Source organism: Aotus nancymaae, unplaced genomic scaffold (assembly GCF_030222135.1).
Source record: "Aotus nancymaae isolate 86718 unplaced genomic scaffold, 86718_ANA_hifiasm-v0.15.2.pri h1tg000011l, whole genome shotgun sequence".
Classification (NCBI taxonomy): Eukaryota; Metazoa; Chordata; class Mammalia; order Primates; family Aotidae; genus Aotus; species Aotus nancymaae.
This window is the reverse complement of record NW_026988422.1, coordinates 76,222,722-76,245,657: the sequence shown is the minus strand read 5'-3', so window position 1 is coordinate 76,245,657 and position 22,936 is coordinate 76,222,722. Positions and strand designations below refer to the sequence as shown.

The window sequence follows — 22,936 nt, the reverse complement described above, 5'->3', positions numbered from 1 at the left end:
CTCCAGCATGGGCATGTCCTCCTCCTGCTGAGCGCATGTTTGTCCCCGTGGGTTGTGCTTTGGCTGTTGAAGGGTCCAGCTGTCCCCGCTGGGCAGTGAGCTTCTTAAAGCCAGGGCTTGTCTCAGCCACGCTCAGCCGTACCGGGCCCAGAGCAGCCCTGCACGAATGTTTGACAAATGACTAAATGATGGGCCCTGATATTCAGCCAGTACCCACAGGTCCTGACTGTGCAATCCTCACAGTCCCCATGCTTCAATGTTCTGAGCATCATCCCTGACTGTGACTTGGGTGAATCATTTCACCTTCTCTGCCTCATTTTCCTCATTCGCAAAACTGGGACTAAGACCAGCCTGTGCTCTAGTGAAGCGTTACATACATGAGATCTTCAGATGCCCCACACTCCTATGCACGTAACAGAAGGTAGGTCATAGCAGGGCATAATGTGTTTAAGCTGGGGGGCCCTGCAGCTCAGAGGCTCAGGTCTGATGCCTGTGGCCTGCGACAGGCACTAGGCTGGGGCCATCAGGGCCTCCACCCAGCACCACAGGTGATTGGATGGCAGGCCCTCAGGGAGGGGCAACCCAGGCTCAGGAAGCAGAGCCCGTGTCCCTACCTGGCCCTACCTCTGCATGGCCTGGCTCAGGTGTGGCTGGGGTTGCGGAGAGGAAGGAGCCTGGGGCCCTCAGCGAGTGTGCTTGAATCACTACACACATTCTTTGAGGCAGGTCAGCATTTCTGATTTACAGATGAGGAAACAGGCTCGGAGCTACAAAGTCACTTGCTCAAGATCCCACAGCCAGGAAATGGCAGGGAAAGGAGTCCCCCAGGCGGAAGCAACCTCCCTCAGTCCCTCTGCCCACATTCAGTGCATCCCACTCCACACTGAGTTGAGAGGGGAAAGAATTCAGAGGAAAGAGCCCAGAACAGATTTATTTTTCTTTAGATAAATTTTATACAGAATATGTTACAGTCAGGAGTTGTCAGCTTTCACCAAAAGGTCAGAAGTTATTGCAGTTGTGCCCAGTGGATAGGATGGAGGAAGGGAAACTTCTAGAAAGCTGCCCGTGTTCAGAGAAGGAATCGTCAGTGTTTAAAGTTGTGGGGCTGCCCTGCAGAGGGGGTTCCAGGGCAGGGAGGGGTCAAGAGTAGGAGATGGGGCGCGCAGCAGGCGACAGGGTGGCCTGGGCTTGGGCGGGCTGGAGGCTGCCTCCCTACCGGAAGCAGTGTCCGGGTCGTCTGGCCAGAACCTGCCAAGGGGACAGCAGAGCCAGGGCCACAGGGTGCCCCAGGGCCAGCCCTGCCAGCTCATGCCTCAGCCCCGACGCAGCGCCTGCAGCTGGTGGGCCACTTTCTCCAGCTCTGCCTCAATGGCCGACAGGCTCTCCAGCTCCTGGTCCTAGGAGAGACACTGAGGGTCACTCAGGGCAGCCTCTCCAGTGGCGTGGAAGACACAGTCAGCCAGAAAGGCCGGGTTAGCTGTGTGGCGTCGGACAGGTGGCTTTGTCTCTCTCAGCCTCAGGGGCCTCATCCCTCTCATGGAGATAGTGATACGACTCTGCTGCACTGCTCTCGGGATTATTATGCACAAGAAGGTGGCTGATGCCGGGAGCCCTGTCCCCACACGGCTCTTGGTGGCCTCTTAACTCGGCCCCACTTCCTCTCAAATGGTTCCAGACAGGTAGGAGTCTGTTTTTTCAGGGCACATGGAAAACAAAGCTTACAGTGCCCCAAAGACCCCTTCCCTTGGCCTAGCCCATGGGTGCCAGGACCCAGGGTGAGGCCAGCCCGGGGCTTCCAGGTCTGTCTTCTATAGCCTTCCCACCTGAGGGGGGATATGGGCCTGAGGCAGGGCTAGAGCCGGAGAGCTGCCCCACGTGGGCCTACCTAGGGCTGGGCTTTAATTCCTGGTCCTGATTGCGGGAGGATCCCAAGCTCTGGCTGCTCCAGTTCAGGGAAGCAAGGGCCCCTCCTCTGAGCCCGGTCCTATGCCCAGTCTCCAGAAGCTTCCGGGCCCCAGAACTTGGACACCCGAAAGAGCATACCCTCAAGACTCAGAGCAGAAGCACAGGGAAGGCTGGCTCCCAGCTTTGCCTGGGAGGGGTCATCTTCCCGGGGACACTGCTGAATTTGAGGCTGCCGAGGGCATCCTGGCCCATGGACCCCGACACTGACAATTGCAGGCCATGGAAACAGAGTCTAGAGCCCCTTTGTCTTGGAGCAGCCCTGGGGCAGGTGTTCTGAAAGGCGGAGTTTCTAAGAAGATCCTTAGGCTGTGTCGAGAAGGCCCTCACCCCATCCTGTCCACATGCCTCAGGGGTCCCATTTCTCTGCCCTGCAGTCTGGAGCCCCCTCTGCTTGTGGAGAAAGGAAGCTGGTGGCACTTCTGGGCCCCCATTCTTTCCAGCTTTGTCCTCAGCCCCTCACCCTGGTCTCCCAGGCACATGGGCAGATGCCCTCTCCCGCTCCAGCTGCCAACAGGGAGCCTGCTTCCTCTCAGACTGCCAGGCCCAGAGAGGGGGTCAGGGGCCCAAAGAAGGGGCCACACCCTCTTCTAGGTGGGCAGAGAAGAGCCTTAGGGTCGGGGCCGCAGACAGGTGTCAGCCTTCCCACAGAGCCCTGGTCCCACCCAGACACTAAGGCTTGAACCAGGTATCCCAGCTACCTACCTGTCAGGGAACCCACCTCCCACCCTGCCCCCTGTCCCCACACCCCATTCTTCTTCCCCAGGGACCCTGGTTTTCAAAGACCGAATGTGCTCCAATCATGGTAATGAGGTGGGCAGAGGGGACTCCTTACCCCTACTTTACAAGTGGCAAAACCAACTAGGTTCAGAGGAGGGGAGTGACCCGCCTGAGGCCACACAGCCAGGAAGAGGCCGAGCCCAGGTCTTCCGGCTCACATTCAAGTTGCTCCCACCCGCTCCCCATAGTCAAGAGGTCCCCTGGCCCTACCCCTGCCCCTGTCCTGCTCCTGCCCTGCCGCTTCACCCTCATGGGCCAGATGCAGAGTCTGAACCTGGGAGGAGGCTGAGCCTGGAATGCCTGGGGGCCAGGAGAGGACATGGCCGGACCCACTGCATGGTTTTCCCAGCCCACGACCTGCAAGGCTCCCTACTGCCTTTGGGACAAAGTCCCCACTTAGTGCCTCCCCCACCGCCACAGGCTGCCTTGAGCTCCTCCCTCTCCCAGCCAGCTTTGCTGGGTGCCCACTGTGAGCTGGGGTGTTCTCCCGCCCTGAGAGCCCCTGGTCTGAGCATCTCTCCATTCCCAGACTCTGGGGATCAAGGTGGGGCGTATCCCCTCAGTGGGGCAGGGACAGTGTATCTGGGTGGGGCTGCCCCCCTGAGCCCACTCTCCATACCAACCTGACTCCCGCCCCATACCAACCTCTGGTCTGCGGTTGGCGCTGCCTTCCTCCTCTTTCTTCTCCTCAGGGTAGCCTCGGACCTGGAGAGGCAGGCCCGCCTCAATGCTGTCCTCCCGAGAGGACGGCCTCCAACCTCGTCGAAGCTGCAGCCCAGGGCCCCTGAAGCCGTAGGCCCGGGCCTGGAAGGACAGCTTCATAGAATGGTCTGGGTTGTCCTCCTCTTCCTCCTGCCCCTCCAGCCGCTTCTCTGCAGTCAGCTCCTTGGCCAGCTGGTCCATCTTGCTCCAGCGCTTGGAGTCCTCCCACTCCTTGGAGAGCCGCTCCTCCTCCTGCTCCTGCTCCAGCTCCCCGCTCTTCCCACCCTGGAAGAGGCCTTGCGGGGCCCCTGCCATCTCCTCCTCCTCCTCCTTCTGCCGGGAGTGATCCTGCTCTCCCTTCCCTTCGGGGGCCTGAACCTCCTCAACCCCAGGCTTCCCAGCTCCATCCACAGCCAGAGCCTCCGATCGACCTGAAGCAGGTGGTAGACAAGAGCGGGAGAGTGATGGGGACCACCACCTTCCCAGTCCCCGGGGGGACCACTCCCTGGGGGGACTCTGCTGCAGCCACCTTTAGGGCCATAAACCTCAGTTCTCAGGGCCCAGCCCAGCCTCTCCGCAGTGATGACACTTAGCAGGAAAAACCATCTTGATGCCAGGCTTTGCAAGACCCTCTCAGCTCAGGGGGTGGGTTAGCTGGAGCCGGCCTCTTCCCCTCACCCTCACCCCAGAAGCCCGACAGCTGGAGAGTGAGAAAGACCCTGGCAGGCCCATGGGGGGAGCCAAGGCCTCTCCTAAACCCGGGTTGAAGTTGACACTGTTCCCAGATCAGCCTGTGCCCTCCTGCCATGCTCTCTGTTCCCAAAGCCAGCCCGTCCACCACCTACCCCCAGCTTCCTGGGTTGGTGGGGGCAGGCTATGTAGAAGAGTGGGAAATGCATGGTTTTGGAGTCAGATAAAGCTGGGGTAGAACCTCAGCTCTTACTACAAATTAGCTGTGTGACCTTGGGCACATTTCTTAACCTCTCTGAGCCTCATTTGTCCATCTGGGAAATGGAGCTAATACCTACCTTTAGGAGTTGTTATGAAGGTGGAATGAGGTTATGGAGAAGGCTCCCCTCCCACCCGTCCCCGTCTCCCAGACGCGCTGGTTGAGGTCTCCGCCATCATACGTACTCTCGCCTTTCCTACTCTCCTTGTAGCCAAGGCTCGGGCGGGGATTCAGCGCTGCAGTGGGGCCTTCTCCCTTGGGGACAGCCTCCTGTCCAGCCTCGGCCTCCTCCTCCTCCTCCTCCTCTTCTCTCTTCGCCTGCCACCCTGGCTCTGCACTCAGGCCCTTCTCTCTGTCCACCAGACCCTGAGAGAGGTCCTCACTGTCTCCCTCAGCCTGTGGGCCTGGGAATTTCTGGCTGGGGAGGCTGGCTGGAGGATGGGTGTTGGTGGCCTCCTCCTCCTCTTCCTCCCCGGGGGCCTGATTGTTCCCCTCAGTCTTGGACTCCTGCCTGGGCTCCGGGAGGGCCTGGGGCCTGGCTCCATCCGTAGCTTCATCACTTTTCTCTGTCTCCTTGGACTCCTCTCTTTTCTCCACGGCATCCTCGGAGGGCGGATCTTTCATCGCCTCTGCAGACACAGCACAGCCAAGTCAGGCCCTGAGGACCGGGCCACACGCGGGGCCTCCCCACATGCTAATTTCAGATCATGATGTCGCCAGCGAGACCAGCCCAAGACAAAGGTTAGGGTTACCCCTCTGTGTTCAGGCTTGATCAGAGCACTGCTGGATTTGTTTCTTTTTTTTTTAAATTCTGCCTCTTAAAACAGATTATTATTCAAAGAACAAAAAACAAAAAACCAGACCTTAAAAATTAACCCAGGAGATAAAGCCCTGAACTGAGAATTAATATGTCAGCTGTGTGATCTTCGGCCAGTTGCTTAACCTCTCTGTGTAAGAGGCACCATGACTGCAACTTCATTCTCCCCTCCATGTGGGGCTTCTCTGTCTTCAGCGTCCTGTGAAAGGGCTCAATTCTGCAATATTTTAGGGTTTCATTAAAAGGTATTTTCTTGTGGCTGCCTTAAAGACAGGCTTTAATGAGTAAAAATTCCCGTCACTAGAATGATGACCACTGGACATTCCACGTACTTTCCACCTTCTGAGTTTCACCAGGACTCTGGTGAAAGGTGCTCCCCTGCCCATTTCACAGACACCCATAATGATCAGCAGAAAGGTAAGGTGACCTGTCCATCTCACGCGGTTTGCAGGCAGCAGACCTGAGCCTTGAACCCAAACCTCCAAATGCCAAATTCAGGATCTCTTTATACCGACACACAGCTGCCTGCCTCATTAAAGCTTCAGCCAATGTGAGGGCACAGGGCCTCACCTGGGGGCTTTCCCTTCAGCCCCAGATGGAAGATACTGGGATCCAGCTCCTGGACATGGAGAAAAGAGTGCCACAGGGCCAGTGCGTGGGTCTCCCCAGGCAGGGAGGGTGGCTCAGAGTGTCACACTGACCTAAGCCGTGACCTCTTGGACTCCTAGAAGCTCTTCAGTTTCAGGAAAGATGATCTGGGTTCATTTCACGTTTCTCACCTGCTCCTCTGTCTGCAGTCCTCCTGCATCCTGGCTATTCTGAGGCCCCACTGCATCCCAGGAGGACAGGCACTGGGGGTGGGGACTCTGCCACAGTGGCCACTGGGTAGACCTAGAGTCGAAGCTGTCACCTGCCATGCCAGAGACCTCCTGCCCTAGAGTGTCAGCCCCTGTTCTGGGCCGATGGGACTGAGTGACAGCTTTGGATTGAGGCAGGCCCAGATTGAAACCCCTGGTCACGCCACCGACCTTGGGCAAGGGACTTAGTCTCTCTGGGCCGCAGTTTCCCCATTTGTAAAGGGAGGGAAATAAGGGATTATGAGTGGGGCTCCTGACTCATAGGAACCCTGGCTCCATCCTAGCCACTGTTCCCACTGCCACCCTCCCTTCCCCACCTCTGGTCAGACCAGCTGGCACGGACCTTTCGGCTCCGCCTGGCTGCTCTGGTTCTCAAGAACTTCCGAGAGTTCATCTTCAAAACTGCTGTGTTTCTTCTGCTGATGTGCTCTTTCCTTGGCGCCTGGTATGAGAAAAGGAGGGAAAAGTCCCATTGGGTCCAGCCCTGGCATATTCGTCTACGAGAGTGAGGCCTCCATTTCCCCATCTGTAAACTGGGCACGTCATGTTCCCAGTGAGACCAGGCCTGCCCAGTGAGACGCTGACAGGGCGTGAGCTCGGGGAGTGGTGAAGGGTTGGCGCATCTCACCCCTCTTAGCTGGGGCCCTCTGGCAGCCACACCGCCTCACCAGAGTCAGCTTTGCCCCGGAAAGCCAGAGCAAGCCTGCTGCAGACTCACACACAAGAAAGGCTCAAATGGAGCAAAGGTCTCAGGGGCAGGAGGGGGGTGGGGAACCCCTCAGGACCTGGCTGGTAGCTCCAGGAGCCCTGCAGCAGGTGGTAACAGTGACAGCTCTTGATTCAGGCAAGCCCTGCTACCCTTGGACGCTGTGAGTCCAGGCCCTGGGAGAAGGCCAAGCCCCGTGCCTACCTCTGAGCCCAGGGTTGGCGCCTGCTGTTGTGACCCGGAGACCCCCTCCTTGCATCACCCACCTGCCACCCACTGCTGCGCTGCCTCCTCTGATTGTCCCCACACCTGTGCCTGGTTCCTGATGCTGGCCCCTCAGCTAGCCCAGCTCTGCAGCTGGTCCTCATTTCTTCCCCACGATGGGCTTTACAGGGCAGCTGTGGGCCAGGGAGCACGCCCGGCCCTGGCCTCAGACAACGTGGGTTCTGGTCCCCTCGTGGCTATTTCCTAGCTCCTTGGGAACTCTGGCTCTCCAAGAATTAGGTGCTTGTCTATAAAACAGGGGTGCTATGTGGTAAATGCTAAAACAGAGGCACACAGAAGATGCTATGGGAGCCCAAGAGGGAGTGGACGGATAGATGGATGGACAGAAATACATCCAGGACTCTGTTAATAGAAAACAGTCATATATACATATATTGGACACTGCTTATATTGGATACACATGGGCATGTGTATACAGATATTTCAGGACTCATTCTCCTATAATAGTCTCTGTTGACAGTCTATTTAATTATTTAAATGTAATCAGTCATTCAATATTTAATTTTAAAGTTATATTGTAATAAAATATTTAATGCTTAGTTTTAAAAAAACCACAAGTCCAGGGTCACTGATGACAACATAACCATCCAGGTGATAATAGCCCCAGCTGTGCCCAGCACGCCCTGCCCTTCCAAAAATGACAGGAGGTGGGTGCTTGTCGCCCAGGCTGGTTCGTGAATAGGAGGAAGAACAGTGTGTTAGCTTGGGAAGGGCCATAGCGATCCTATTGCTGTGGCTGTGTTTACTCACCTCTTCCCCAAAGCCCTCTCTGTTAACACTCACACATGGCCTGGTCTGCCCCAGAGGCCTCAGAGTAGGGTGCATCCTGGAGCCAGAGCAGCCTTCATACCCCCACCCTATCCCAGACACAGCCCAGCCCTGAATGAAGGCTCTCGCTTTGTTAGGAAGCAGATGCTATAATGCCCTCAGGGAGAGGCACACCACCACCAGTGGTCCTGCCCTGGTGGAAACGGCCACTTCCCACAGGGAGTCAGCTTGGGTAGGTGCAGGGCCAAACTCAGGTTTTCTGATTTGCGAGGATAGGACTGTGCTTTGCATCAAGCCTGGAAGGAGCTAGGGGCTAGGCATAGAGGCTGACTGTGGGATGATGGCAGCTTAACCCTCCACCCCAGGATCCTGTCCAGGCTTGGCTTGAATATCATCAGTGACAAGCAGCTCACTACTTCATGAAGTTACTTCCTGAAATGACTGAAATGCAGAGGCTGTGGGTTTTAGGGAAGCTGCATCTGGCATGTCCCTATTCACTATGTGACCTTGGACAAGTCACTCAACCTCTCTGGGCCTTGATTTCTTTAACAATAACAGATTGAGCTAGGTGGCACAGCGGATCCTACTTTTCTGCTTTATAATTGAAAGGGAATGACGGTCCCAGAGAGGACCTTGCTGAAGCTTCCACCGGATTTTCTGACTCTTGGTTACTGGAATTTACCCAGAATCCTGTGCGGTGGCCAGAAAATACCTTGGAGAGCGAGGTCTTGGAGCTCCTTCAGTAGATTCTGATGTCTCAGAATGGAAAGGATCCGTTCATCTGCAATGAAGAAGAGTCGTCATGGGTGGTTTCCAAAGAATGGCCAAGAAAGAGATTACCATCAATATTTTCAGCTGAGCACAAGGAATTTACTCTGGAAACTTAACACCAGGGTGGCAGAAGCAAGATTGGGTCTTGATATTACACTTTTGAAATTACCTCCTTTCCAAGGTATGTGTCAGTTTCCTACTACATCAGAGAAGTCAGCCATTACCCCAGCACCCAGACCTCAGCCAAGGGGTGGCAGCCCCTGATGATGAGTGGGGTCTCTTTAAACACAACAGGTCCCCATCTCCATGCCTGTGCTCACGCTGTCTGCTGCACCCAGACAACCCTTTCTTCATTTTCCACCCATTGATTCCTGATGCTTCTTTTAAAGCCCAACTGAAATACTGCTGGCTCTATCCAGCAGTTAGTAAAAACTTGACTGGTTGCCTGGAAAGATTCTGTCCTTCTCATGTCCACCCATAACATTCCTTTATTTATCACCCATCTGGAGGGTGTCTGCAGGGGCCAGAGGCTGTTCTAGGCACTGGGATGTGGCACACAAAATCTTTGTCCTTAGGGAGCTCAGTCTGGTGGCTTGCTGTTCCAGCCCTGGTTTCATTTTGACCAGAGTTCTAGTTAACTGTGTTCATATGCATCCCCTCTGCCAGTCTGTAAGCACCCGGTCTACAACCCCTTCAACTGCCTATGTGCCTTGGACCCTAGAGCAGTGTCTGGCCATGACAGGCACTCAGTCAGTGACTGTTGAGTTACATCATTAATTCCACCAAAAGCCACACACCCATCTCCTAGCCTCCCAGCCCAGCAGGCAGCAGCCCTCACCCCTAGCCTCCAGCTCATACCTCCTCGGAGTGTCTCGAAACACTCCTTGCTGACAGGCATGGGGCTGGGCTTGGAAAGTGTGTCGGAGATGACCTCAACGATGCATTTCATCACCTGGAAACAGAGTGCAGGGGCAGGTTGGGGCTGGTTCGAGCATGGGGCTCAGTCTCTGGACGCTAGAGTGTGAATTTCTAGTGAGGACAGAGGGGATTTAGTTTTGTCTTTCGGAGTCCATGATCCCTGGCTCCGGGGCACAGCTCTGCTTTCTTAGCGGGACAGTGATAGCAACGATAACAGAAAACCCTTATACAGTGCTTACCACGTGTCAGGCACTCCAATCACATGACTAGCAGGTTCCCCTCTAAGATGGATCATGGTGAGAATGGGGTGTGGGGAATGGTACCTGGTGTCTTCTCATCCCCAAGTGCTGTTTCCCTAAACACAAGAAAGCTGCTTCTGGGCACTAAAAGGATGTCTTACAAAAGTGCTCTGATCTTGAAGATGCCCAAAGGGCAGTTCCTCCAGGAAGTCCTTCTGGACTGCCCAGAGGAGACAAAGACCTTCCCTGGCTCTACCCTGTTTGGAAACAGGATGTAGGTTACTATCTCCCAACACGCATGGTGTTTTCACATGCAAGGAGTCACAGCTTCGTATTCTCACTCCATGTTCACCATGGGATGGATGAATCCCCTGGCGGCATGTGAGCACACAATTGGCTACATCTGGGAGCACATCCCAGGTCAACCACAGCCATGTCGCTGAAAGTCTTATCCTGTGCCTGCAAAGGTGCTGTGGATAATCAGGCACCTGATAGATGAATGATCTTTGATGACGGTGCCCACTGTAATGTGGTATCCTAGCTGTGTGGTCTTGGACAAGTGACTTAACCTCTCTGAGCCTCAGTTTCCTCATTTGTAAAACAGGAGTGAAAATACCTTCCCAACTGCTCTCCCAGGGTAATGAGGTACAGATGGAAAAATTCTCTCTCAAGCATGGAGTGTCAGCACACCAAGGGAGGGGTTCACAACTCCAGCCCTGCTTCCACAGCCTAGAGCTGAGTAGAGAGCAGGAGGTGTCAGACAGGCATCAGGCAACACGGGCGGGGAGTGAGGAGGTGGGAGGCTGTGTCTACGGGATGCCAAGGCAACTGGTCCAAGGATCCAAGATGGCAAACTGGCAAGTGCTCTATAATGTGTGTAGTCACAACAACCTTATATAGAATCTTCAGGTTTAACCAGCTGCTCTGGTGCCCCTGACCCCAGACTGCTGGGTATAATACGGTGGCCAGAGTGTCTCCCATAAGGGATCTGGCAAGAAGAGCCCAGCAGCCTGTACCCTGTATCTCCCTGCAACCCCAGATCTTGCATTGGGAATATCAGATAATCACCTGTTTGTGATGAGGGCATTTTCTGGCAGGCAGGAATTGGGTTGGGGGGGCATCTGGAGAGGGATGGGGAGATCAAGAAGGCAGCTCTAGGAATAACAGTGTCCATCTACTGAGGACCTACTATGTGCTAGGCAATTCACATCCATGATTCCTACTCTTTACACCTCCCCTCAAGGGAAAGGAAAAACAGGCAAAGCTCAGAGAAGTTAAGGAATTTTCCCAAGGTCACACAGCTAGAATAAGTGGTAGAGGTTTAAATTCTGTCCTATCTGCAACTAAAACATAGGAAATATGATTAAGCAAACTGAGGTTGGAATCTCTTGGATGGTTTGGATATTAACTATGGCTTCTAGTGGAAGAAAATAGCTTCTGGGAAGGTGGGGAGTAGAAATTTCTCTGACCCTCAAGTGAAGGTTTGGATGAGCACTAGAGGCTGGAAAAATAGCCCCAGCTGAGACATGAATGAATTCCAAGTACACACCCAGTGTGGAGTGACTCTTGCTGCCAGAGAAACCCCTACCAGTGTCTCCTAAGGCCCTTTCCTGAGTGACGTCCACAACTAAACCCCGTTGGCTGGGACCCTAGGTGCAGGAGCCATGATCAAGATGTTTTCATTGTGTTCCTTCTTTGGGAGAGCCAGGGCTGGACTGCTGGGTGTGGGTTGTTGTAGGCAGAGCCTTTCAGGGGGAAAAAAAGAGCAAAGTGGGAGGTCAGAGCCAGGCAGGCAGAGACCATTTTTACAGGTCTGTGGACAACCACAACCACAGAGAAGCCACCCCCACCAGCCCCTGGTGGGCCTACTGGATTCAGAGTACTCAAGACAGCCTGAGGCCAGGCACCTCAGCCCAGCAGGTAAGACGCAGGCGTCTTCGGGCCACACATGCAGCTCAGAGGAGGCTGGGGAAGTCCCCACAGCAGGACAGCGGGGAAAGCAAGCAATCTTTGATATCTTCTTTTACAAGCTGTCCCCAGGCTCAGCAGCCGCAGTGCTGGCTCTTGGCTTTATGCCAAACTTACTCCTGCAGCTGCCCAAGAACTGGCTGTAAAGTGTCCACTGGAGCCTCCTACCCAGCAACCCCAGCACCCCTTCTTACCTCGGTGTCCCCTTTATTCATAGGGCTGTTCACAGGGAGGGCAGTGACTGGGAAGAAGAAGAGAGTGCTGGGGTCACTCCTCTGCTCCAGGTGGAGCCCAGCCCTTCCTGACCGGGCTTACCCCAAGGCCTCCCCTCAAAACTGCCACCACCAAAAAGAGAGGCTGGGGCTGATTTTGTTTCCATTCCCTGGCTGCTGCCCACAGTGGGGTGGTCCCCAGAGGCTGCACTGAGAGGCCCTCCCCCTCCCCCTTGGGAAACTCCTGCTCTGGGGCCCGTGTGCTCTTGAGGGGACCGCTATCAAAACAAGGGCAGGGGCCGCACAGTGGGACTGGGGTGGGAGACAGATGAGGGGGAGGCAGGGACCCCAGAGATGGGGGAGAAGAGGTGGAGGAGGGGGATTGTGAGGGATGATATGGAGAAGTAGAAGTCAAGGGCAGAAAGACGGGGAGAGTGAGATAAAAGGGGGAGAGGGGTGGAGGGGGGTGAGCAGCCATCCTCCCACCTCCCCCCAATGACCTTGGCCGGCCACCGCGCCAGCCGTCACTGGCTCTGATGAAGCCGAGGCGCCAAGCCCAGGCAAGGGATGGGCACAAGGGGGCCCTGCCCCTCGGGGTTGGGAGTCAGGCCCAAGTGTCCTGTGGGTCCCAGGCGGAGGCCACTCTGCAGGGTCAGGCGGGAGGCGGTGGCGCTGTCCGCGGTGCTGAAAACTCTCCGCGGCCAAAGGGAGGTGTGGAGGGGCGCGGGGCACTGCGCGATGCCCCGACCTCAAGGAAGGCAGGGGTGCCCGGGGACCCTCTCCCGTGAGTTCCCCGCACTTGCTCACCTTGCCCGGCGCAGAGCAGAAGCGCCAGGACAGTGGCGGAGCGCATGGCGGACCCGGGCGCCGAGCAGCTGGAGGTTTGAGGCCGGGCACCGAGGCACGGGCGAGGGGCGGCTGGACCCGCGGCCGGGGTCGGGTTGCTGCGGCACCGGCGCGGGGCTGGGGGCGCTGTGCCTAGGTGTGTGTCCGTCTGTCTATCGATCCTCCCGCAAGCTCCACTGCACGGGGCCCAAGCACTGCAGTGGCAGGAGCAGCAGCAGCAGCAGCAGCAGCGCCCGCGAGCCCTGCTTATATACCACGACCCCGGAAATGACGTCAGCGGTACCGCCCCCTGCCCCTTTCCCCACCCCCGGCGGGGTCCAGCCCCAGCTCGCCTCACCCCCAGCCTCGTCCCTCGCTACTTCTGGCCTCTGCTTGGAGCTGGTGGGTCTGGCCGCGAAGCGGGTATCTGGTTTCCAAGAGGTGGCATGGGAGGCAGGGGGTTGTGGCTGATCCTCCACCCCTCAACGGTTCCACCGATTTGCTGTGTGTCCCTGGGCAAGTCACTCCGGTCTCTGGGCCTTGCCTTCCTCCATGTGTCCTGAGGTCCTTGGCAGCCCTAGCACCCAGAGCTATTCTCCCGAAGTGCCCCCTGCCCGGGGTGTGCTCCCTCTGGTCTCATAGGCTGGGGGCTTGCCCATCAATCATGGCTCCCTCCAATATCTAGGAGGACCTAGAGGGGCCTCTGATCCCCTGTGTGAGTGAGGCTTCTTTCTCTATGGCAAGCCAGTTTTGCGCCTTCACACTTTGGTTGAATGTGTATTTATTTGAATAAGGTTTAGTCATCATTACTTTCACAGTACTGAGCATCACACAATCTGGCACAGAGGAAAAACGCATTTGACAGGTAACTGTTGAATGTATCCATTGAAGGTTCAAGCTGTGGTGGGTGAGTGAATCCTGGGCTCTGCATGCACACGGGAACCAGGGGCACACTTTCACCAGGAAGCTTCAGCCACTGTTGGACACCTCTTGTTGGGCAGTGAGGGAGGAGTGGGGGCCAGTTCTTACTACATCTGCCAAAATAGGAGTCCGTGCAACACCGACTCATTAGCTTAGTGCAACCCCTTAGCATCACCTTCTTGCCACTGGCAGCCCATCTGAATTTGAGAACAGCTCTCACCTCTTCCTGAGCATTCTCGAAACCTGGATGTTTTGTGTAAAATGTCAGTTTCTAGTTGGCTTCCCTTATTTCTGGTGCCCTTGATGCTCCAGCCACATGGCTACTCTCACCTGAGGGCCATATTGAAAGCTCTTTGCCACCTGACTCCAGTGTCATAGGGAACCTGGGATCTGGGTGATGGTTCATCATTGGCTGTCATCGTCCAGAGCCCCTCCTTCCTGCACACCTACCTCCAACTGTTGCTGCTGTTTTCTATTAATACTTCCTGTCCCACACCTGTGCCTCATGCCCATCCCTAAGTGAGAACCTGGTGGGAGCTCAAGGCAGACTGAAATGGCCACATCCATGCATTTACGTATTCATTCAACAACCGTTTGTTAAGCACCATTTGCTTAGAATATCTTAGAACAGTACTCAGCTGAGGGTACAGCATTAAACAGAACAGACAGAAGCCCTATATTCTAGATGGTGAAGACAGACAGTGAATAAGAAGAAACATCCGGGCCGGGCGCGGTGGCTCAAGCCTGTAATCAAGCCAAGGCGGGTGGATCACGAGGTCAAGAGATCGAGACCATCCTGGTCAACATGGTGAAACCCCGTCTCTACTAATACAAAAAATTAGCTGGGCATGGTGGCGCGTGCCTGTAATCCCAGCTACTCAGGAGGCTGAGGCAGGAGAATTGCCTGAACCCAGGAGGCAGAGGTTGCGGTGAGCCGAGATCGCGCCATTGCACTCCAGCCTGGGTAACAAGAGCAAAACTCCATCTCAAAAAAAAAAAAAAGAAGAAGAAGAAACATCCACAATTTATCAGGGAAGGGGAAGGGGAGGGGTGTGCTGAGAGAGGATGGGGTTATACTTAAACAAGATAGATCTGAGGAGGCCTCACCAGGGAGGTGAGATTTGGGGTTAAGGAAGGAGTGGACGAACATGTGCCAAGGGGAAGAGGACTCCAGGCAGAGGCAAATGCCCAGAGGGAGGAATGTCTGGCACATTCGAGGAGGGCAAGGAGGTAGAGTGAAAAGAATTCAGCAGAAGAATAGCATCTATTTCATCTCAAACACTTGAAAAATACAAAAAAAAAAATGCCCTGTACTCACACCACCCAGAGATAAGCGCTGGCCAACTGGAAATCATTGTTGAGGCAGCTCCATTCAGTAGAGGGAAGTTTCCAGCAAAAGACTCAACTGAGCACTGAAAAAATAAGTGCCCCAGGCCCTTATGACGTGGGGTCATAGTAAGCCCACCCTGGTGGAATGCGCTTCCCCCCAGCATCATAGAAACATCTACCCATGTCATGAGTATGCTGGTCCACTGCAATTGATTGTATTGTGTACTACAATTTGTTGAACTAATTTACAGATAGGTTTTCTAATGTTTTCATTTTGTTTTTGCTGCATAAAGAACAATCTTATAAACAAACCTCTGTAGGATTTCTATTTCAGAAATGAATGATGGAGATATGAGACTAGCGGGCAAAATACTACTCCCTAACTCCAGTTTAAGAGCCAGCCTGGGGTGGGCAGGGGAGAGGAGAGAAGGCAGATTTAGATATTGAGATGCTTTTTAAAAAATCACTCTCCCAACCCAAATGCCCATCAATGATAATCTGGAAAAAGAAAATGTGGCATACACCATGGAATACTATGCAGCCATAAAAAAGGATGAGTTCATATTCTTTGCAGGGACATGAATAAAGCTGAAAACCATCATTCTCAGCAAACTGACACAAGAACAGAAAACCAAACACTGCATGTTCTCACTCATAAGTGGGTGTTGAACAATGAGAAGACATGGACACAGGGAGGGGAACATCACACACTGAGACCTGTCGAGGGGTGGGAGGCTAGGGAAGGGATAGCAGGGGGTGGGAGCTAGGGGAGGGATAGCATTAGGAGAAATACCTAACGTAGATGATGGGGTGATGGATGCAGCAAACCATCATGGCACATGTATACCTATGTAACAAACCTGCCCGTTCTGCACATGTACCCCAGAGCTTAAAGTATAATAAAAATAAATAAATAAATAAAACAAAAATCACTCTGTAGTCAAATTTATAAAGATGGGAGGCCAGGCACAGTGTCTCATGCCTGTAATCCCAGCACTTTGGGAGGCCGAGGTGGGCGGATCACCTGAGGTCAGGAGTTCGAGACCAACCTGGTCAACATGGTGAAACCCCATCTCCACTAAAAATACAAAATTAGCTGGGCATGGTGGTGCTTGCCTGTAATCCCAGCTACTTGGGAGGCTGAGGCAGGAGAGTTGCTTGAACCCAAGAGGTGGAGGTTGCAGTGAACCGAGATTGTGCCACTGCATTCCAGCCTGGGCAACAAGAGTGAAACTCTGTCTCAAAAACAAAAAAAAAAAACAACCAGAAAATAGAATGCTGGTTGCCAGGGGTTGAGGGGCTGGGAAAACAGGGATTTCATATTTCATGGGTACAGAGTTTGGGACGATAAAAAAGTTCTGGAGATAGATAGTGGTGATGGCCTCACAGCAACACAACCGGACCTAATGCCACTGAATTGTGCCCCTAAAAGTGGTTAAGATGGTAAATGTTATGTTAGGGATATTTTACCACAATGAAAAATCACTCTCAGCATCTTGTGGGGATGTTGGCTGCGGGAAGGTGGCTGGTTCTAGCCTGGAGGATAGAGAGGAGGGGCAGAGCTGGTGTCCTGGCCTCCCTGGAGGACAGAAGCTGCTTAGCCAGCATATCTGGGAGCACCACAGGCACTGGGCCTGGTGAACAGGAGGGGAGGGACACCAGAGACCCCGCCAGGGTTTGGTCTACTGGGATTAGCGGTGATCCTTACAGATGTGCAGCTCCCCAGAATGGGGATTCCGTGAGAGGCCCCAAAGGTAGCCCTCTCTGTCCCCCATGGGGAGATGTAGGCTCAGAGCTGGCCAGGACCCCTTGCTGCCCCCGACAAGCCAGGCCTGAGCCTAACTCTAACAGTGCAGTCAGAGCCCTGCTCGTGTGTCTTGGTGCTTTGAGGGTTCTGACCAACCTCCCACTGCTGGGATCTACCCTTCTGTGCCCACGGGCTCTTTACAGAAACCCAGAAGGCAGCAGAAAGTGGCAAAAAGTTCAGGGATTTACCTCCAGGAGCAGCCCTCAGCCAGTGATCTCAGGCTTTTACTTATAAGTACCCCTGAGTGGGATAATTCTGAGGAGGATTTTTTGGTACCATTTCCCAGCAGTGATGTCTGGCTTGATAGTGCACACTTGATTGACAGCGCACACATTTTATTGACAGCGTACACTTTACTGACAGTGCACACATTTTGTTGACAGCATACACTTTCTTGACAGCACACACTTCACTGGCTTTCTTTCCCTTCCCCACCCCCTTCACCCTCCAGCCCCGTTTTCCTTCCCCACTCTTCTACCAGGGATTCCTTGTCAGCCACATGCACTGAAATCCTTGCCTCTGGGAACTCAAGCTAAGAGGCTGACCAGCGCAGGCTCTGTGTCTGAGGGGTGGGTGGTCTGACTGTGTTCCCATTCCTCCCATGGTCCTTGGTCCTGTGGCCACATGGAACTCAGTGCCCTTCCAGCCTCATCTGTTCTCGGGCCCTGGCAGGTTTCTCCTCTGTTCCTGACTGTGGGACTCGGTTATTCTTTGATGTTAGTGTGGAGGGTGGCTTTTTAAACACCTGTCCTACCTAGGAAGTGTCTTGTCAGCCTTAGGTCATGGCAATGCCTCCGACCAAGGTTGTGGCCCAAATGGTGAGGGTGGGTTGAGGCCAGAATGCGCTAGGTTGGGAAAATAAACAAGCTGCAGTGACAGAATGAAGGAGTGGGCAGAGCCCAAAGTTCTAGGGTCAGCCTGACACACCGCCTATCCTGGGGCTGCCATCAACTCACTGAGCGGCCCTTGCCAGCCAGTTTTCCACGATTTCCCATGAGGAGGAGGATCACAGCAATTGCTTACAAGTGTGTGAAGAGTAAATCAGTCCATACAGGTGAAAGGCTCACATACTCATGATGCAGTCACTATCATTATCCTCACCTATAGGTTAGGAGGTAGAGGGCCAGAGAGGTTACCTAAATTGCCTAATAGCACACAGCTAGCACGTAGCAGAGGGAGGATTTAACCTGATCTCAAGTTGTAGGTCCCCAACACAGTCATGTGGATGTTTATTGCTTTTAGATAAATGTGAAAGTTTATTGCTTTTAGGTAGTTGCTAATTTCATCTGACAAAAGGGGGAACTGAGTCTCTGAGACAGATAGTGTCTTGTCCCGTCACACAGCAAATCAATAGAAGGCTGGGTTGAGAGCCAAGCTCCCCTGGGGCCCAGCTTTGGGTCTTCCTTCCTGGAAAAGGTTGCTTTCCCCTGAATGTACCATGTGATGCTGCTGTGGGGGAATGGGCTTCCCCCAGGTGCCTTCCACCAGGGGCCGGGTGCCTTTTCCCAGGGCTGCACAGGTGCCTTGGAATCGAGCAGTCCAGGCCCTGCCACACTCCGGTCTCTCTGGACCCAGCCTCTTTTTCACCAGTTCTCCCAAAGCCGTAGGTCCCCAACACAGTCATGTGGACGTTTATTGCTTTTAGATAAATGTGGAAGTTTATTGCTTTTACGTAGATGCTAATTTCATCTGACAAAAGGGGAACTGTTTGGGGTCTGGGAAGGGGAGACATTCAACCAACATGTCTTGAGCACCTGCTGTGCTCCTGTCTCTGTTCTGGATTCTTGAAATATGCTACTAAGGAGAAGAGGCAAGGCCCCTGCCTTGTTGGAGCTTATGTCCTAGGCGGAGACAGACATCAACAGCAAACCTTAATAAATCGGTGCAGTCGAGAGAGGGGTAGACGGTGGCGATGGCTATAAAACACCAGGGTGGAGGGCGTGGGCCTCACTAAATAAGTGGCCTGGGTGGGCCTCATTAAGACAGTAACTTGTAAGCAATTGCTATCATCTTCCTCCTCATGAGAAATAGTGGGAAAGTAACTTGAGTGAGGACTTGAAGGGGTCCAGGGAGTGAACCATGTAGGTGTATGGAGGAAGAACTTTCCGGGCAGAATGAACAGCCAGTGTGGAGCCCCGGGGCAGGGGCATGCCTGGCAGGTCTGAGAAAGTCCAAGGTGGCTGGGAGAGAGTGAGGCCAGGGTGGTGGGAGATGGGTGGTGTGGGCTCGCATCATGCAGGGCTTCATGGGCCTTGGCAGGGTCTTTGGTTTTTACTCTGAGAGGGGCGGGAGTTACTGGGAGAAGATGGGTGGAGAGGGTGTGGGACACTGAGGTCGGCGACGCAGCCTATGGACGAACTCTCCAATCTAGTAAGCTCCCAGCAACCCAGCACCCAGCTCCATCCCAGGAGGCTTGAACCAGAGTCAAGGAGAGGAAAAGAGAAAGCCATTTCCACTGCTGGCCCCTGGTAGCCAGAAGTGTCCCCTCTGGTGAGCACCAGATCCCAGAGGGCGAGTGGCTGCTCCCCTGGCTAAGGCTCAGGACTTCTCCATGTGAGTGGTTCCTGCCAGGGGGTCCTGCCTGTGCCCCAGGGAAAGTGGCAGCTGCTTATCTGATGGTGGGGCCACAGCTGTGGAACAGCAGAGTCAACACACCCTCGTCCCACTTACAAAATCATATTTTCCAACCACACAGCTCCCCCAAGCCCCTTATCAGGCTTCCAGGTGGAAAATCCCTGTTGCCTGGCAATGCTGCCTTATCTGCGAGGTCTGCACAGAGGTCCGAGCGAGGTGATTTCATTATATCCTCTCCCATCTGTCTCTGCAAACATCCCCAGGGGCCTCCAATTAAGGTTTTGCTTTTCTTCTTCAGCAGATGTTTGCTTTAATCTAATAAAACAGTTTGCAGGCCTCCTCAGTGGGTGTAGGAGGGCTTTGGTGTGCTTCAGCCCAGAAGGGTGTCAGAAAGTGTGGGGGGAGGGTGCCAGGCACACGGACCCCTGGACACAGAGGCTAGCTGGTACACAAGGAGGCACAGAAGGCTGGGAAGAAGGAGAAGGCCTGGCCCACACAGAGGCGAGAGACATCTGTCCTGCACCCTACCTCCTCTCCTCCTTCCCAGGGCCATATTCCTCCAGGTCCAGTGGCATCTGCCTCTTGAACATGATGTCTTCTGGGGTGACACTGCTGGGTCAGAGCTTCTGCTTCCCAGGGGAGATCACCCGAGAGGTAGGACTGCAGAGGCTCCATAAAGAAGGCGCTATGGGGGAATTGCTTAGCGATGTGCAACCTTCCAAGTCACACCAGGCAAATTAGAACATAGGAAGCAGTAGGTTAGGTCCAGGGTGGAAGATAGTGGGAGGCACTGGCATGGCCGCTTAGATAAGTCATTGTGATGGAGAGGGAGGTCAAAGCAGAGGTGCTTCTAAGATGGGCCCGGAAGCTGTCTCTGAACAAGAGATTACCCCCTGTCCAGGCTCCAACTTCTCAACTCTGTGGGCTCTGAAATAGTTGACCTATAGGGCCTCCTAGGGAGGAGGCTTCCAGTGACTTCAAGGTGGTTTTGGCCCCTAGAGGTCTTCGCTGGCTGGCAGAAGCAGCTGAGGATGTGGGAAGAGCTACATTTTGGAGCCAGAGAGACCTGGGTTAAACCCTGGCTCTTCCTATGCTCGTTGTGTGGCCTTGCAAACATTGCATCACTTTCCTGAGCCTTTGCTTCCTTTTTCACAAAACGACCCACATAATCCCTTGTGTGATTTATATGAATTTCACTAAGAGGGTTCAGTCTCACCAGCATTTATCAGTGGCTACTCTGTCGGGGCTGGCTCAGTGGTGCTGGCAACAGGAGGGGAAGCCCTAGCACAGTTCCTGGCCCTTGAGTGTGCTCGGCACCTGTGACTGTCCCCTCTCCCATGTCACCAGGTGGCTGTCATAGCTCTTCCCTTCCCTCTCTCTCCCAGGGTCTGTCCTCTGCTGCAGCCCTGGGTTTGCCTGGCTCCATTTGCAGCTGACTGACTAAGTCAGCCATGCCCTGTAAGCCTCAGCATCAGCAGCACTTGGCAGCTCAGCTTCTGGGAGAGCCTGTTTTCTCACCTGGAAAATGGGACTGTTGACATCAGTACCCACCTCCTAGAGCTCTTGTGAGGCCTTGTGGCATTATTGTGCATCAGGTGTGTCACACAGGGCTTGGCTCAGATCAGTATGGACTCAGTGGCAGCACCTGCCTGTTCTCGTAGCTTTGAGATGTGGTTTTCCAGGTGGCCAAGGATCTCTGATGTTCAGGATGCTTGAGCTTCCCACGGCTGTGTCTAGTGCCCCGTGTAGGAGAGACCAGAAAGGATATGGGGCCCCTGGTGAACTGAGGGTACTGTTCCTGTTCTCCACTGAGGAATGAGGGGTGAGCTCATGACCCCAGCCCTCAGACCCTACCCCTCTGGAGCCAGCCCATTTGGGGGTCAGGGGCACAGACAGAGAGGTTTTTGGGGAGCTCTGTCCTGGAGAAAGGATACACAATGCACTCCCTAATGGTGGGGCCTTCAAGGCAGAACTGAGGTCCCTTGTCTTCTGACAAGTGATGTTTCAGAACTAGTTAGCCGAGCAGCTTCTCCCCTAAAGGACAGGCTGTTCCTCACCCTGCCCTCAGCCCCACAGCTCAGAGACTGAGCAGTCTGGTTACCCATTTCTCCTCATGCCTCCCAGCCCTGCAAAGGGTCAGCAGAGAAGCCAGGACCAGACGGGCCTTAATCCTGGACCTTTGTCCTTACCTGGACGCACTTAAGTCCAGGCACTGACCTGGTGTCTTCATCTTCACCCACCTGCCCAAGAAGACTTATCTTCCTTCTGTGTCTGAATTCCCTGATAAGGACTTCATTCTGTGATCAAAGCTTAGCACCCCCCACCTCCCCCAACTCACTCCCAACAGGAGTTGCCACATGTCAGGCATTCTCAGTCATTTTCTCTGCTATATCGGGGGATCCATGCAGGTGGGGCAATGGCACAAAGTCACTTTTATCTTCCAGAAAAACTAGGGATTTACACCCTCAGAATAATCCCCTCATATTTCTTTGGCTTTCTCTCATGTTATCCCATTCTCATTCCCTCATCAGCAATGCAGCCTCAGCTGCACCAGTCTAAGGGAGTCCCCCTACCCCTGTGGCATATGTGTGTGACATGGATGTTTCTGTTTCCATCCCTTTCCACATGTACCCTGCCCAGGAATGCCTTCTTCTCTTGCTTATTCATCTTCCTCAAACATTAAGGCTCAGCTCAATTCCACTCCATGCCTTCCACCTCAGGAGATCACTGTCTACTGAGGTCTTTTAGCACTTACTATCATCAGCACCACTACTTGGCTCTTGCCAAATACTGCGTTGCTCTTTGTGTAGATTACTTTGTGTGCAAATCTTTTTGTTTTCTTTTTTGAGACAGAGTCTGGCTCTGTCACCTAGGCTGCAGTGCAGTGGCGTGATCTTGGCTCACTGCAACCTCCACCTTCTGGGTTCAAGCCATCTTCCACGTCAGCCTCCAGAGTAGCTGGAGCTACGGGTATGCACCACCACACTCGGTTTATTTTTGTGTTTTTTGTAGAGATAGGGTTTCATCATGTTGCCCAGACTGGTCACAAATTCCTAAGCTCAAGTGATCTGCCTGTCTTGGCCTCCCAAAATGTTAGGATTACAGGCATGAGCCACTGCGCCTGGCCCTTAGGCAGATCTTTTATCTGCCCAACTAGATTTCAAGTCTTTTTAGGGGAAGGACATTGCTTCAAACCATCCTGGACCCTACATCCATAGGAGTATGACCTATTTTTTTTTTCATGGAGGTGAAAAATAGCTTAACCCAAATATGAGGACAATGGGATTTTTCACAAGGTAGGAGACTGGTTGGGAGATGTTTGATGGGGATGGCGGGGGGTCCTTTCTGGATCCCCTGTCTGTGTGTCACCCTGAGAATAGTACTCATGCTGGTTCTTCATGTAAAGATGAGTAGGTCAAGCGATGCTCTGTGGGTTTGCTCCGGTGTAGGCGGAACGCAGTGCTCAAGGCTCGCGGGCTGCTGTCCGTGGTCCTGAACCACCACGTCTGCGGAGGAAACCTGGGCACTGGCTGGGGACTCTTTTAT

At 54.0% G+C, this 22,936-nt stretch overlaps 1 protein-coding gene across 1 annotated transcript; it reads right to left on the bottom strand.

Moving 5' to 3' along the window:
- Positions 1–904: 904 nt before the first annotated feature.
- CHGA (chromogranin A) lies at positions 905–12,991 on the bottom strand. Its single transcript, XM_012453144.2, has 8 exons — positions 12,742–12,991; positions 11,917–11,963; positions 9,456–9,549; positions 8,539–8,607; positions 6,411–6,509; positions 4,579–5,022; positions 3,388–3,875; positions 905–1,397 (listed from the first exon to the last, which is right to left on the bottom strand). The coding sequence occupies exons 1-8, from the start codon at positions 12,785–12,787 to the stop codon at positions 1,314–1,316; spliced, it is 1,371 nt and encodes a 456-aa protein (XP_012308567.2). The 5' UTR covers positions 12,788–12,991; the 3' UTR covers positions 905–1,313.
- Positions 12,992–22,936: the final 9,945 nt, after the last annotated feature.

Coding starts and splice junctions, on each gene's coding strand:
- CHGA (XM_012453144.2), bottom strand. CDS start 12,787: ATGCGCTCCGCCACTGTCCTGGCGCTTCTGCTCTGCGCCGGGCAAG. Junction 11,964..12,741: donor TCTGCTCTGCGCCGGGCAAG/GTGAGCAAGTGC, acceptor TCTTCTTCCCAG/TCACTGCCCTCCCTGTGAAC. Junction 6,510..8,538: donor CCAAGACCTCGCTCTCCAAG/GTATTTTCTGGC, acceptor TTCTCATACCAG/GCGCCAAGGAAAGAGCACAT.